The sequence below is a fragment of the Anabas testudineus genome, chromosome 24, assembly GCF_900324465.2.
Source record: "Anabas testudineus chromosome 24, fAnaTes1.2, whole genome shotgun sequence".
Lineage (NCBI taxonomy): Eukaryota > Metazoa > Chordata > Actinopteri > Anabantiformes > Anabantidae > Anabas > Anabas testudineus.
The window spans coordinates 9,892,144-9,907,587 of NC_046632.1; the positions used below are offsets into that span (position 1 = coordinate 9,892,144).

Here is a 15,444-nt window from a genome sequence, read left to right on the forward strand (position 1 = left end):
AGCAAGTCGAAAATTTGGTGAAGTCACCCTTTAACATATGGACATTAAAATTAAAATTAAATAAAGATTATTTTGAGAAATGATTTTTAGACATAAACAACACGACACACTGCCTTATGTGTATATGTTTTAACATTTATTTCAGTTTAAATGTGGTTGCAATAACAACACAATAAATACCCTTAGTGAGATCACAGAACAGCAGTTTTTGGACTCACAAGAAATAATACTTTCACAGTTACGTCACTGAACAGCTAAAGGCAACAAAGCTCATTTTCACATGAAGCGACAACTGGCATGAGTGATAGTATGGCAGGTCTCATAACAATGGTGTCGGACATTTGCAGTGCTGCATATTCATGCACTACACGCCTGTGGCGGACTCACAGGATATAATTGAAAGTTTCTTTTCCGTGTTAGTAGATCTGAATTTTATGTAAGTGGTATTTTAGAGTGCAAAAAGAAATGATCCCTTTTCCCTTTTTCATAAAGAAAAGGCTGATTTGTTGTTGGACAGGCAGCTTCTCTTCTATAGTTGTGATCAAACAGCATTCAGTAACAATTTAACATGGAAAAATGGCTAATTACACAGGACTACAACACAACATTGACTGTCTCTTAATTCTGTAGTGCAAAATTACATAATGGTAACTTTTATAGAAATATTTGGCACATTTCTATAAAAGTACATCCCTTTGAAAAAAGAGCAGAATGCAAAAATAAAATGTAAAAATAAAGTGTGACATTTTATACAATAAAACAAAATGAACTAAAAAATTACATTTGGTCATTGCAGATGTTTCCTGGTTTTACCAGCTTTACCAGTTTTGGATTTAACAGGGAATGAAAGGTATTTAGGAGTAAATGCGAATCTATATTCTCATTCAGTTCATCTAACACCCAGGAACCTGATGGTCTTCAGGGGACGTCTAACACCAACATTGTAAACAATTGCTTCATTTCCGCATTGAAAGTTTATTTATTGGTGGACAATCTAAATTCTCCCTGGATATTTCTACTTTCCTTCAAGCTTCAAGTTCACTGGATTGTAAAAAAAAAAAAAAAGAAAAAAGAAAAAAAAAATCTTCAGTACATAATTCTGTACATACAAATTACATCAACCTTTATTTCTGCACAAAAAAAAATCTACAGCATGATGGGACACCCATAAAATCAGCTCTTTTGGGGTTTTCCCAAGCAGTAACAACAGCAGCTTTCTTTTTCTCTTTCTCCTCATAAGCTTGTGGTGGGAAAGCCGCAGCAGTCGTCGCGTGTGTAAGGCAGCCACTGAACTAAAAGCGACAACATTTTCTCACACTTCCACCTCTGAAGGAAGGCTGAACCAGACACTGGCCATCCAACCTGCAGGTCAAACCCACATGAAATTAGGGTACTGAAGACTCACAGCACGTTCTGTTGTTTTCAGTCACCCTAAAAACACCATCACACTCCACACTTAGTGCCTTCTCTCACATAACATTTAGTGTCATTGTGGGGTAGCTAGGTTTGCCTCCAAGTGGAGAGTATTACACTTGGGGGTGTTTGAAGGTTTGGAGTCGTGAAGTGCAGAGTGAATGTAGATATAGCTGGAGCTGAAGGAGTTACTCAAAGGCCCAGACTTCCAGACTGTGTATGTTGAAATCCTGCTGGGCTGAGAGCGGCTGGTTGTTGAAGGTGGCACATTTGGTGGTGGTGCCTCGGTACAGCTCAGCATCCAACCACAGACCCAGCTGACCACTGCAGAGCAGAGAGGAAAGATGCAGAGAGGACAATGATAAGAAGGTGTGCTTTATTTGATATAGAGTGGAGAATATTGAAATCACTTTGTTCTCAGTCCCGAAAAACTACATTAAATGAGATTATAATTTCTAACTGGGTTGGTACAGCTACTTACCCTCCTCCTCCCATCTGCAGAGAATCAGTACTGCCTTTCACAAAGTAAGAATTCTCCCCCGTCCAGCGGTACACCTGAACACAGACAAAGCAAATTATGTCCGATATTTCCATTTTAGCAAACATGTTTATTTTACCACAAATAATTTAAATGCATATCTGTATTTGGGAATTTAAAATAAATAGGTGTGTGAACAAACTTTGATTTCAGGGCAGAAGCTATAGAGGAATGTCTCTCCTGTGCCGTAGCAATGGTCGCTCACTCTAAATGGATGAGTAGAGAATGCCCCAAATATCTGTGGTAAGAGAATTTATGTTAGGACAAAACAGTAAATACCACTTTTACTATATTGTAATTCCTTATACTTCCATGAGGTGCTGCCAAAGCACCTGAGAGTTCATACTGATAATTCGCTTTGACAGGGTTAAAAAATTGCTGATAAAATAAGGATCCGGCTCTTGACTTGGGAGATACAAGTTTCACTGTACTCTGCATTTCCTAATTTTGAAATGATAACTCCTGTAATATAATAATCAACTACCTAATTCTGGAAGCCATTGTTTTATTGGGTTTTGATGAGTTCTCCTCTTGCACCTGACTATCAACTTGTAAGCAGGAAATATTGTTTTTTTCCACATTAAAATCATTAACATATTTGCAAAGAATATATAATCAAATACACAAACAACAGTGTTGGCAGAGGGGTTGTTTTTAGACCATTAGTAACTGCTATTCTGCATTTCTCATACATTACATTTAGTCCTTTGGCAGACACTTTTATCCAAAGCGACTTACAAATGAGACAAGCGTACGAGAGTAGGCAGGGTAGGCATAATGAGGTCTTGCCCTGGGGACCTCCTAATAATACTTATCAACAATAATATTGTAGTAAGCTTAACAAACAGCAAGTAAATATCAGTATACAGTGGCAAGAGAAAGTATGTGAACCTTTTGGAATTTACCAGCAAAACATACCAAACAATGACTTGTCATAAAATGTGATCTGATCTTTAGTCTAGAGTATTAATAAATATAATGTGCCTATTGTATTAACACACAAAAAATCTGATCTTTTATGTCTTTATTGAGAAAAAACATAAAAACCTCATAGTGCTATTGAAAAAAGCATGTGAACCCTTGGAATAATGACCTCCAAAAAGCTAAATAGCATTAGCATACCTGGAAGACAATTATTTTTAGGGTGTAGACTAGAGCTACTTTGACTGACAAACCTTTTGAGTTTGCTCCGCACAAGAAGAATATGCTTAAGTGAACCATGCTGGCTAAAAGGAGCTTTTAGAGGATCTACGATCAAGAATGTTTGATTTACACAAAGCTGAAAAGGCTTACTGCTGCATCAGGGCCTGGCCAGCTTGCAGTGACTAGGGGGGAAGATGAATTCCCAAGTGTATCAAAAAATTCTTCAGAATAATTTAAGAATGTCTGTACATCAGCTGAACCTCTATAGAAGTTGGGTGTTGCTACTGGAAATGAGCCAAAACAAATAGTCACACACATGAGATGTCCAAAGACTATGACAGAAGAATAAAATTCCTCCTGAACAATGTGCAGGTCTGATCCACGGCTACAGGAAGCACCTGGATGAGTTTATTGCTATCAAGGGGGTGGGGGTCAACCAGCACTATCAGGTTTTCATGGTTGTTCTCAAAAAAGACATGAGTAATCAAAATTCCTTTTGTTAATATTTTAGGCACATTATTTTTTTTAATATTGAGTTAGATGAAGATCAGATCACATTTTAAGACAAATTAATGGAGACAACCACAAAATTCCAAAAGGTTCACATACTTTTTCTTGCCACTGTATATTGCATAATACTGAGAATGATGGCTGTCCAGGATGCAATTATTAACCTATGTATTATATTGATGTATGTATTAAACGTTCACTAGTACCGTTTTCTTATTTTTATCTAGTAGAAATAGTACAAATACATATATTATTTGTCTTCTGTGAAAATTAATAGCAGATGATCGGTGTCCATTACATTTGACTGCTATTTACCTATTGTATCATTAGGCTGTGAAGGCCCAGTCCCACATACACATATCCATGTTCATAGTATCTACCTGGTTATCCATATCTTTGACGACCAGCAGCACAGGACTGTCCACATCTATCAGGTTCCTGTATAGAGTCTTTAGACTGGTCCCATGTTTCACAGTGCTGTAGGCCAGTCTCCACGGGTAGCCCTGTACACGTGCTGGCAGGCGACAGGCAAGCTGGAGTAAACAAAGAAACAAACAAACGAAAAACAAACATCAGACTGTGACACAACTGACCTGAATGTGACTTCACTTTCCCTGAAATTTAATCAACTCCTTGCCAGTAAGTGGGTTATTTTATGAGGTTACCATCCTGCTGCATGTACACCTGTCTGATAATGAGATGCTTTATTGATTCCTTTGGGATAATTACCTTCTCAATGTGTGTGTCTTGCAACAGATCACTGGCATCACTGAGTGTGGGCAGTGCATCCACAGATAGGTCTCCATCATAGCTGCCAAAACTCTGCCTACGCTTCGCCTCGTTAATTGTGATGATCTAGGAACAAAACAAGTTCAAAATAATTCATCGCTTTCAATCAAACCAGACATTTGTTATAAGTGAAACTGATTTGAAAGCAGTATATTAAAAAAACTGTAAACTGAATACTGAACCTGTGGCAGATAGACAAACTAGGCTTTTCCACTCACCTCCCAGCTGCAGGATGCAGGATCACTGAAGAAGTTATCGATCATGTCCAGCTCATCTTTCTCCACCACGACAAAACCCTGCTCTCGAGCCTCCTTCCCATACACATCAGGAGACCACTGGACAAAAAATGCATACAGGTGGTCCACCCTGGAAAAACATACGTACGGGTTGGAGAAGTTCAAGCCATGTTGCTGGTGGCCACATTAACAGGTTCCTCAATTTCTAATTTTCTAACAGGTAGTGGTTGGTAACTTTGCAGAAGAAAGAAGATACAAAAAGATATGTGTCTGGCTTATAACTGAATTCATTTATTTATAAGCTAGTCATCATATCACCTTTCTTGTGGCACAGCAAACCAGTACTCTGGCTGGCGGCCCCCAAATGAATGGGCGGGACTAGAAGTCATCCCAGTGGCAAAGGACTTCCTCATTGGTTTTCCCACTTTGAAGCACAGGAACATTGGAGGTTTTTTACTCTTCTCCTCTGATGAGAAAAGCATGTCTACAAAGAATAGGGAATAAAAAAATAATAATAACATTTAGTGATGATGTGCTTTGTTGCCTGAACATGAAAAAAATATAAACATAAAAAAGACATTTAGAAAAACATAGGAGGAGGAAATAGGAAAAAATCTCGACATGCAGCATATAAGATACCAAATAATTGTTGCAACCTATTTGTGGGATTAAAACCTTAACTCCTACCTTCTATTGGAGCCTGCATCCTCTCCAGCAGCCACGACTTCACTTCTGCTTCATAGATTTTCTTTCGTCTCTCCTCCTCGCTCACTTCATGCTGCTCTTCTGGTCTTTCTGGGCTCTGTCTCATGGGACCAGTGTTCCCATGAACCTCTGCGGCCTCCTTCAGACTCAACTTCCTGTTTTGATCCAAGGCATTAATTATTTTATCATCTACACCATTTAGCAGCTCTTCGGTCCCTTTAGGCTTGATATCTTTGGTTTCAGTTGCCTCTTGGCTCATAGGTTTATCATGCGAGTTGCCCTGTTTTTCAGTCTCTGAAGAGGATTGTATCGACTCTCCATCCTCAATGGAGCTGTTCTGAGCTACACCTTCATCTTCCTCATCATCCACCTTCCCTTTAGTTTGACAAAGCCCTGATTTGTCCTGGGAGTCGCTTTGGCCTGGACAGGTCACTCCTAGAGGTTCCTGTTGGTCTCTGCTACCAATGCCAGATGTTTTGGAGGATGTTCCTCCCACTTCTTCACTGCTCCCATTCAAAGTAGGCTCCAACTCTGTGAAACCTTCATCTGATGGAGACTTTTCAGTCTGCTCGCCCTGTGTACTCACTGTTATGGAAGAGATAAAACAAGCCTTAGTATGTTGCAGATTTATTTTCTAGGGCTGCATCTAAACATTATTTTTCAAAATGTATAATTTTTTTTCTCTCACAACATCTGACCTAAATTATTGATCAGATATAAAAGCCTGTTATTACATCAAAGTTGAAAGACTTTACCCAGAATTACAAACATCTGGGAAAGTGGATTACAAATGTCATCACTTATTGACATTACCAGTTTCTGAAAGGGTGGATTCAATGTCATCCAAAATAATAGGTCGTTTTGGGTCCAGAGCTTCATAGCGACTGAAGGGGTTGAGGTCCCGCTCTGAAGGCAGCTGTTCCCACTCGCCGGGCCTGTACACAGGACACAGATCCTGGGGTAGGTCTCTGTGGGGTCACGGGGCACCGCACATACCACACCACACATACGAGGATGAAAATGAAAAGGGGATAAAACAAAAAACGTCCAACAGAAATTAAAAATGAACAGAATGAGCCACAACTTAAAAAAAACAAAAACAAAACAAGAGGATGATGTAAAAATGAACACTAATAAAAGAAAACACTAATAAACTCAAAAACAGAAGAAAACTAGAGAAACTTTTTAACTCAAATCAGTTCAGATGGTTCATAAAAAGACAAACTAAGAAATGTGGTAAGATGCAAGTATGAAAAGTTGATCACATCAAACAGACTTGGTACAAACACATAATTGTTGTCCAGAACAAGCCAAATAGAAACTGGTAAGAGGAACCAGAAGTAACTAGAGTTAAGGAAAGAGGAACGGTTACAAAAGAGGGAAATAAGAAAAGTGTGATAGTTGGGATTTCTTACGATGGCAGCGCGTCCTTAAGCTTCATGCGTGACACATCGTCATACAGCGCCACGGACACAACCTCCTCCATGGGGCAGATGAGGCCATACTCCTCACAGCCGTGCTCAATCACCAGGGGGTCGGACTTGTGTGGGTCGAACATGATGTTGTTGGGAGTCACAATCAACACACCTCCCACCACGCCCTGCAACATTACAAATGAGAGGGGCAATAACACTTATTGTTGGACGGAAACAATAAGAAAAACATACTGGATACAACTTGAATTGGTCATTATTTAAGTTTGTTATACTAATTTAAGATATGTATTTAAATATGTGTATTTAAAAAATAAGACGGTTACTATCTCAAACTAACAGAAACTAGTACTGTTAGTTTCTATATACAATAACAACCCTATTTGAAATATTAGCTGAATTTATAACGTTACCATGCCGTCAGTGAAATATTTGCAGCTCATTTTTATGAATTTAACCGTTGCCGGGCTCTCGTCCTCTGAGTTCGGGGAGAGCTCACGCCGGATGGCCTTTGCTGACCTGCAGTCTGAAATGCCATCCTGAAAGAATTTGAAAGGACAGATTCAGAGATCTGATTTAGAGATTTAACCACAAAGTATATTCAGATTATGTATTAAACGTATAAACATTTTAATCCATCGAGGGTGGCAGAATTTTAATTCTTACCACGTGACTCACAGCACACAGAGATCTTTAGTAAATGATAATTACTGCATGATTTGAAGAAAACTTGCACTCTACACGACCTAACAAATCTATTTCTACTTACATGCGATGCTTTCTCTGATAAGCCATTTGTGAAGGTGGCTTCAGAGGAGTCTGGAGGCTTGGAGTCTACTTCTGATTGGCTCACATCAGGAACAAACAGCTTCTGTGAAGTGATGAACAGTCAGACGTCAGACAATCGGAGGAATACTGAGAGTAAAGCAGCATAATGTTGTACCATCAATGCTCTCACCTGACCAGGGTACACGCTGCGAGAGAAGAGTTTGTTCAGCTGGACCAGTTTGTTTGGGGTGATGTTGAACTTAAGTGCAATGCTGTTGAGGGAATCATTAGGTCCTACCTGTAATAAGACAGAAAGGTGTCAGAATATTCCATGCTGCAACCTAAACCTGTCGCACGTTCTTTAAAAGGTGTCATCAGTGTAGTGTTACTCACAATGAATTGTACTGTGCCTGGTGGCCTCCTCTTCTCCATCTTTGCTTGACTATTACTCTTACAGCAATCATCTGAGACAGAGCAGAAGAAGAAAAAAAAATGATTTCCAAAATAAGAACACTGTTCAGGAAAGAGTTCCCTCGATGTACCACGAATTATGAGCACCACTGCTGAAACTTCAAATGCTAAACTACAACTATTGCAACATGCAGAAATGTTTACACTCAAAACATGTACAGCACACGTGCAAATGTTTAATGTCAACACACGTATGGTACATTCGCACGCTTTTAGTTGGACATAGATTTATTTTCTTATAACCATTGTATATCAAACTTACTCGTAAATAGAATATTATAGGTTATATCAATAGTCTCAATTACACACAGTCTATTTACAATGTCTAGAAGGATAATATGTATCTGTATTTTTTAATTCCAACATAGGAAACTAGTTCCAATTAGATTTCCATTATCCTAAGTGTTGCAGGAGTTGCTGAAGCCAGTCTCAGCTATCATTATCTATAGGCAATTTAGAGTTACCAATTAACCTAACACACGCATGTCTTTGAATTGTACTGGAGGAGTTCCACAGAAACTGACCAGTTCTAAAACAAATTCCAACAGTGGGGATCTTATCAGTATTCTGTGGTTTAAAAAGGTTTTGATTCAGTACTACGGCTTGTTTTGTTCCATAATGTTAACCAGGCTTCAAAACATTGTCCCTCACACTCTCTGATGCAGTTATAGTAGACATACACGCACACACATCTGATCTTTCAGTCGACAAAGTCCATAGTCAGCATTTTCTTCCTGCCAAGAACACAGAAGCTATTAGCACACCACTCACACCACTCCCTACTCCCTTATTACACTGCTTCCTCCTCCATGAAATCAGAGGGAATGACTAAGCTATAGGCAGCAAGACTGTTGTGTCTGCTTGCTACTGTACCAACAATCAAACACAGCGTACCGATATTATCTTAGGTTTTTTAGTGAGCCTCGCCTTCTACAATAAGAGGTGAGAGCTCATAGATGACAACAACACATGGATGAGCTTCTGGTTTATACACATTTACATATGTTCTGGTTGATTTAAATAACTGTCTAGCTGTAAGAATACTATTTATGAGAAAATATGCTAGCATCATAGCTAGGATTTGATATATATTTTTATGTTATTAGAGCCTTTGTGCTCCCAGGGTTCGTTAAAACAGTTCCTTAAATGTCATCACTAATTGTAAGACACTGCAGGATCAAATTGATGCAACATCCTGTTAAAACAAATGCTAAGATTGTTTCACCACAAACGGTACTCATCATGTAAGATCATTTTCTTGTCTTTGAGGACAGTGATTTCAAATAACACAGCAGCAATGTTGACACTTATACTAACACTACTTCTGTAAATATACAAATAGCCTATTGTCTAAAAATGGGAATTTTCAAAGGGCAGGGAAAAACCAACATTGCCATTATGACAAAAGCATGAATAATTGGCAATAAAGCTACTTTGAATGAAACCATTATACCAGTGTTAGCTGTATTTGTCAGGGTCTACCTAATTTAATTATAACTCTCATGGGATTTACCCAGTGATAACTGCCGCAGTGTATTGTAAATAAAGAAAATGTTGAACCAAAACTTGTGTGTGTTTGTGATGCCTGTTCTACCTGAGCCTGCAGGTGGCTTTGCTAAAACCCTCTGTAAGTCTGTCTTTTTGTTGGCGTCACTGTCATGTGGGACGTCTGGACAGGAGATGATTGCCTGGTTCTGCTCATTCACATTCTTGTCCGACTGGCTCTGCTTGAACTGCCTCCGCCGCTTCAGCCTGATGGGATGGAAGAGAAGGATTTGTTTACGTTCAGCAAGTAGTCTACGACGGCCTATACCGAGCTACAAAATGTATATAATGACAGAAAGGAGTTTTCTCTAATAATTTCAAACACCAGCCATGATAACAGTGTTAACATGTATTTCTCAAATAATATCTACAGTGACTAGACAGCACATATCTGTTTACTGTCTAATGTCTTCTAAGGTGCAACAGACTCTATGGCTGTTATGAACAAAGTTATCATACTGAGTTTGAACTTAGTCTTTACTTTGCTGCGTCAGCTGCATTTCTCTCTCAGACTGTCCTTCCCCCTGTTTAATAATTGATGGAGAACAGAATGATGTAATGGCATCTCCAGACCCTGTTGGGGTTCATTAAATGGAGAAAGTGCGGCGCAGTGCAGTGGTACTACAAGTTACTGGTGCACTTGAGGTTAATGCACATAAGAGAGTGTGGATATTAGTGCATGGGAAAAAAAAAGATAAGATCAAATTGAGTTATCAGATGGTTTGAGTGATAGGGGCAGTGATGCTCTGCACGGCACAGAAACGAGAAGCATCTGAAGCTTTCAAGAGCGTTAATGGAAAGGCAAGACTGGGTCGATAAGGCTGCAGACAGAGGGAGCCCAGGCCTCTCCCTCTTTAGCCGATGCAGCACACATCGGGTAGTGAACTCAAGAATCTGCAGGCGTATTCTCCACAGCACTGTCTGTTTACTCCAGGGCATTTCTTGGGGTTTCCCAGTCTTTACCATTTCATACTTCTTCTCTTGCCTCTGTAAACAGTTCATCTAGTCACAGCATTAAGGCAAAGAAAGCCCAATGGTATAATAACAAGTGAAAACAGAAATGCAAATTATACAGTACAAAAAAAAAACTCTGACACTGCTAATACAAATGCAAAAAAAATTTTGTGCACCTAAGGCAGCAATTATCTTAATATGTTAATCTTAAAATCTTAAAACCTTTCAGTAACTATGCTGCAGATTTGTTAGGAACAGATGTATGTCTTTGTCTTCACAATATGCAGTAGTTTTTCCAGGAAATCAATTAATCATCAGTTTATATGCAGGTATATTTACTGTTAAATTTAAGTAAAAACATTTTAAGAGAGTATTCTGTTCCAGTGCCTGGTACAATACAAAATACAATGTTGTAAAACAATAAAAGACCAAGAAGTCCATGACAGGATAACACTTTTTACTGGCACTGTGTGTATGCCTCAGAATGATCTTTGCTCTATTTGTCATGAACCAAAGCAGAATGTGGTGCAAGTGGCAACGTGTTATAGCAGAAGCAGTGTTGGGAAATAGGGCTAATTTTCCTTCCTGACATGGCCCCTCTCTGCCAATATTGTCACAATGTGGCTAAATGTACAGTAGTTTACGTTTGCATGAGTCGGATCTATTCAGACTGGAAAGGTGGCTGGATAGTGCAGTGGTAAGATCTCCACCTTCCATGCAGGAGAATAACATGATTGGAGTGTGATGCCATGACCAATTCATTCCTCTGTAATGTAATATTTCCATCATAACTAAATCAAATTGACAAAAAAGACAAAGTGTAAATTTGTTGTGCTGTCAGTGTAGCTTTAACAAGTAACCCAAGACATAAAGAGAAAATAAAGACCATTAGGCTACACTGCATTACTATACAACATCCATTAAGTCCACAATCAGCAGACTGTTAATAGCAGAACACCAGCAGTTTTCACAAAAGCAGTTGTTCGTTCATTTCAGGGTAAATTATTTTTCCTGTATGTTTACCCTTAACCTTGTATTTCTTATGATTTGTGTAGGAGTACAGGACAGGCAAGATGAGAATAATTGAGCAGAACAGGAACAAATTCTGAAAGCAAGGGTTATAGCTTTTCAGACACATTAAAGCCACATTACACAGCAATGCACCACTTAATCATGCTGATGCCCTTTCTCTAGTCACTCAGCTCTCTACAATAAACACCTGCTAGCAGGTATTAATTAGTCAATCATGCAGCTCTATAACAAAGGTCGTCAACGTCAGGAACCGAGGGCTGTCCTTTGTCCATAACACACCAATTTCTAATTGTTATATGCACCGTAGCTGTGACAAGCCTCTTTCCACAAATTTCCTGCTATCGTGTTTCATAAAATCCAATTTTAATGTCAACATCATCCCTGTGGGTCAATTTTGAGCAAGAACTCTGACGCATGAGTGGGATTATATGAGGCTGTATGAGCCGGGTGCAGCTCAGAGACTCAGGGGACTTGAAAGCGCTGAATCATGGTTAAGAAAAGTGGGAATAAATAATGTGTTAGTGTACACTGACAGCTGACTGTCGAAGAGACAAAAAAAAAAGGTAGCACAAGGCAAGACCAAACTTTGTCATGTCTAATGAGCAGAGCCCTGTAGAGAGCTCTTCCATCAGATTAATTTGAACTCCCACATGTTATCAGAGGGCTAAATAAAACAAAAATAGGACAGAGAATCCTGTGTATTGCACAGATTGAAAATTCATCAATGCCATTTTAGGCTGCATAAATAAAATTTACCTAACTAGCACTACACAGTTAATAGAGGCAACTGATAAGCAAATATGTTCAGATTAATAACAGATGAAAGCTAAATGACTTGACAAATAGAAATCAAAGGTAAACACACACTCAAAAACACAAAGAGGACCTTACCTGGCAAAATATCCTGGCTTCCTGTCTCTCTTTTCCATCGGGCCAGGGTTCTAAATGTGCATGCACTCAAGTGCATCCATACAAACATCCACACCCACTCCGTGTGTCCAAGCCAGTAGACACAAACCTTGGGACAGGTGTCCCTCACAGTGTGCAGCCACACGTGTTTGTCTTTCTTGTGCTGCAAATGAAAGAAGTGGGGATTATCCGAGCTCACTGGGTACTTCCTCAATCAACAGCACTCACTTAACTGCAAAAGCCCAATAGCTGGAGGTGAAGCCTCTTAGGCTGAGTGGAAAAAAATACAAATCCACATCTGCTACTAGTTAATGCTGCCACAGAAAACCTGCGTTTTATCATGCAGCTATCTCATCAGAGCAGCAGGTATTTAATAAATGAGTTAGCAAATCCAGTTGCTGTAAACACTGAAGCCCGTATGGCCTCACACAGCTAACGTCAACACCACAGGATTAAGAGGAATGAGGCTGCAGTTCATCCACGTGTATCCTCCAAGTGTTATATAACAGGTACGGAGGAAAAACATGGATCTGAAGCGAGGTTACCCCATGTAGTTTAGTAGAAGCGTGCTCAATGGGATTTCCTCTATTTCCACCACCAATAACCTCGTTGAAGCAAAAACAAAAAACACCCAACTTAGTGTCCTGTTGTGTTAACGACTATGCTGAATAGGTCTGAGCTGCAAACACAAGCACAGCAAAGAAAGATCCAGGCTTCCAGCTGATGCTAACGGTGCTAGCTAGCCACTTTGTTTACAAGACAATAGCAACCTAGCGGAGCATTTATTGGGTTTGGTCGCCAGCCCGGACTCCTACAACAACACGTCTCTGTTCGTTTAATCTTTCCCGACATAAACACTAAATTGCTACGATGCATTTATTTAGCTAAACGCAACAGTGCGCATATTTATATATAAGGTAGTAGAAATTGCTCACATACCTTCCGTGCATCCTCGAACAGCTAATGTTAACATGAAAACGAAACCTCTCCCTCTTCACGACGCCCTCTGGTGTCATGTGCTCTGTAAAAACACAGGCGAGCTCGACGCTCGTCCTTAACGTTAGCTCGGCTTGTGTTAGCGGTAGCTTAAGCTAGCGAAGGTTAGCTAGGTCGAATAGTTAATAGTCGAGGAGATTAAACAGCCGCTGCGATGTATGTATCTGAACATAAACACCACATACAATAATAATTATATCGTGTGGACTGTACAAAAACATAGACCAGCCCCGGTGCTCTCAGCTCCCTGGTGGTCTAGTGGTTAGGATTCGGCGCTCTCACCGCCGCGGCCCGGGTTCGATTCCCGGTCAGGGAACAATGTTTTTCTGCTGCTCCGACTGAAATCATCATTTTAATTAACAGTAGAGAGGTTAAATATTAACACACCACAGCTGACAGTCATAACTCATTCATACAATAGTAGATCTGTAACTAGTAAAGTTGTGACATGTGACCAGTAGGCTGGTTTAAATCTAAATACTATTTGATTCAAATACAATTGTGCTGCCACAGTTTCATTTAAATATTAAGCAAGAAATCAGGCTAAAGCTTGTTTGGTTGTTACTGTAATTCATGTCAAAATAATTTGTTTTTTATTGACCCCTCCAGTCAGCCATTAGGCCTTCATTTAAAATGACTGCTTTGATTAAATTATGACTCAAAGGTTTCTACATAGTTGCATATTCCACAAACAGCTCAATTTAACTTGAAAAATATTCGCAATGGCTTTTTTTTTTTTTTTTTGTGTTGAACCTAATTGCATACAGTTTTTTTTTGCATGTGTGGGCTATTATTCATTTGGAAAGTGTAACTGCTGTATCTTTCTTATTGTACGTGTGTTGGAAACTGTAATCCTGTATATATGTCAATTCTCGCTGTAATTTATAAGACTGTTATTAGCTTCCAAAATATTTGTGAATTTGCAAATCAAGCAAGCCAATTATATGTTTAAGTAAAGGGATCTAATCTTAGGAGCCATCATAATTAGAATAGTATATGTGTATGTTATATGTATTAAGAGTTTTTATAATGCAGCCCTGGATTATGCCAGCTCACACACACAGTACTCTTGACTTTATCACCATCATTTTAACATCCCAAATGTACCACTAGGCGGTGACATTTCATCACAAAAGGTACAAAAACCTGTTCAAAATGTAACACAGAGCATATAGTAGCTATTGCAGTATATAGAACAGCCCATACAAACACAATGCTGCACCAACATACAGTAAGAACAACGTAACTTATGAGCATTTTATTTGTCCTTGCAAGTATGAATGAAAAGAATTGAACAAAACATTAAAAAATGAGCACATTAACATGTCCTTTCCACACTCCCAAAGATGGTTTCTCATGCAGTTTTACTCACATGTTTTAACTTGTAATGATATATTACATTTTTTTATTTCTTCAAATAAAGCTTTGACCAGTTTGAGCCGAACTTGTTTGAGATCGAGAGGCAGTGAGACAGAGATATTGTGTGTTTGAGGAACTCGGGTCCCACAGAGTCCTCTAAGGTGGAGAAAGACAGAGACCCCGTCAGCAGGCCCTATAGCTGGACAACGCTGGAGTTAACCAGTTCCTGGCTGGCTATGTATCTTGGCAGCTATTTTGACAGGCGCTATCATTGTGAGAGAGGAGATAAGTTGCTTCAGGGATCGCTATGGCGCCGGTGTGTCCCTCCTTGGGCCTGTTCAGACTCTCATCAACCCCTCTCCACTCCCCTCCTCTCCCTGCCCTGCTCGGAGCAAAGGATTGTGGGGGGACTGTTTGGTTGGGAGCTGGGTTTGTATTGGCAGGGACCCCGTGGCTCTGGGTATCATCGTCCACGTTCAAGAGCATCAAAACGTCCATGTGACTCAGAAACAGGGCAGTTAGAAATGTCGCCCTTCCCTTTTTTCCCCCCAAACGCTCTCTTAGAATTCATTTCTCCTCCCAAGTCTGTCCTTTATTTCCATTCCTCATTCCTGCAGTTATATAGCAAGTTTCCCGTTGACTT

At 39.5% G+C, this 15,444-nt stretch overlaps 1 protein-coding gene and 1 non-coding gene across 3 annotated transcripts; one reads left to right on the plus strand and one right to left on the minus strand.

Moving 5' to 3' along the window:
• Positions 1-114: 114 nt before the first annotated feature.
• On the minus strand, positions 115-13,517 carry LOC113149317 (nuclear receptor coactivator 7). Of its 2 annotated transcripts, none has more exons than XM_026341368.1 (17): positions 13,386-13,517; positions 12,429-12,609; positions 9,601-9,758; positions 7,929-7,999; positions 7,726-7,833; positions 7,537-7,638; positions 7,181-7,306; positions 6,750-6,934; positions 6,148-6,269; positions 5,317-5,919; positions 4,948-5,113; positions 4,612-4,759; positions 4,334-4,459; positions 3,985-4,137; positions 2,094-2,189; positions 1,895-1,968; positions 115-1,737 (listed from the first exon to the last, which is right to left on the minus strand). In XM_026341368.1, exons 2-17 carry the CDS (start codon positions 12,464-12,466, stop codon positions 1,602-1,604), a joined length of 2,412 nt encoding a protein of 803 aa, XP_026197153.1. In that variant the 5' UTR covers positions 12,467-12,609; positions 13,386-13,517; the 3' UTR covers positions 115-1,601. The 2 variants fall into 2 exon arrangements, with proteins under 2 accessions (XP_026197153.1, XP_026197152.1); XM_026341367.1 differs by having other exon boundaries at positions 6,148-6,302; positions 13,386-13,515.
• A 169-nt stretch (positions 13,518-13,686) lies between these two features.
• On the plus strand, positions 13,687-13,758 carry trnae-cuc. Its single transcript has one exon. It is a non-coding gene; the product is annotated as a tRNA-Glu (tRNA).
• Positions 13,759-15,444: the final 1,686 nt, after the last annotated feature.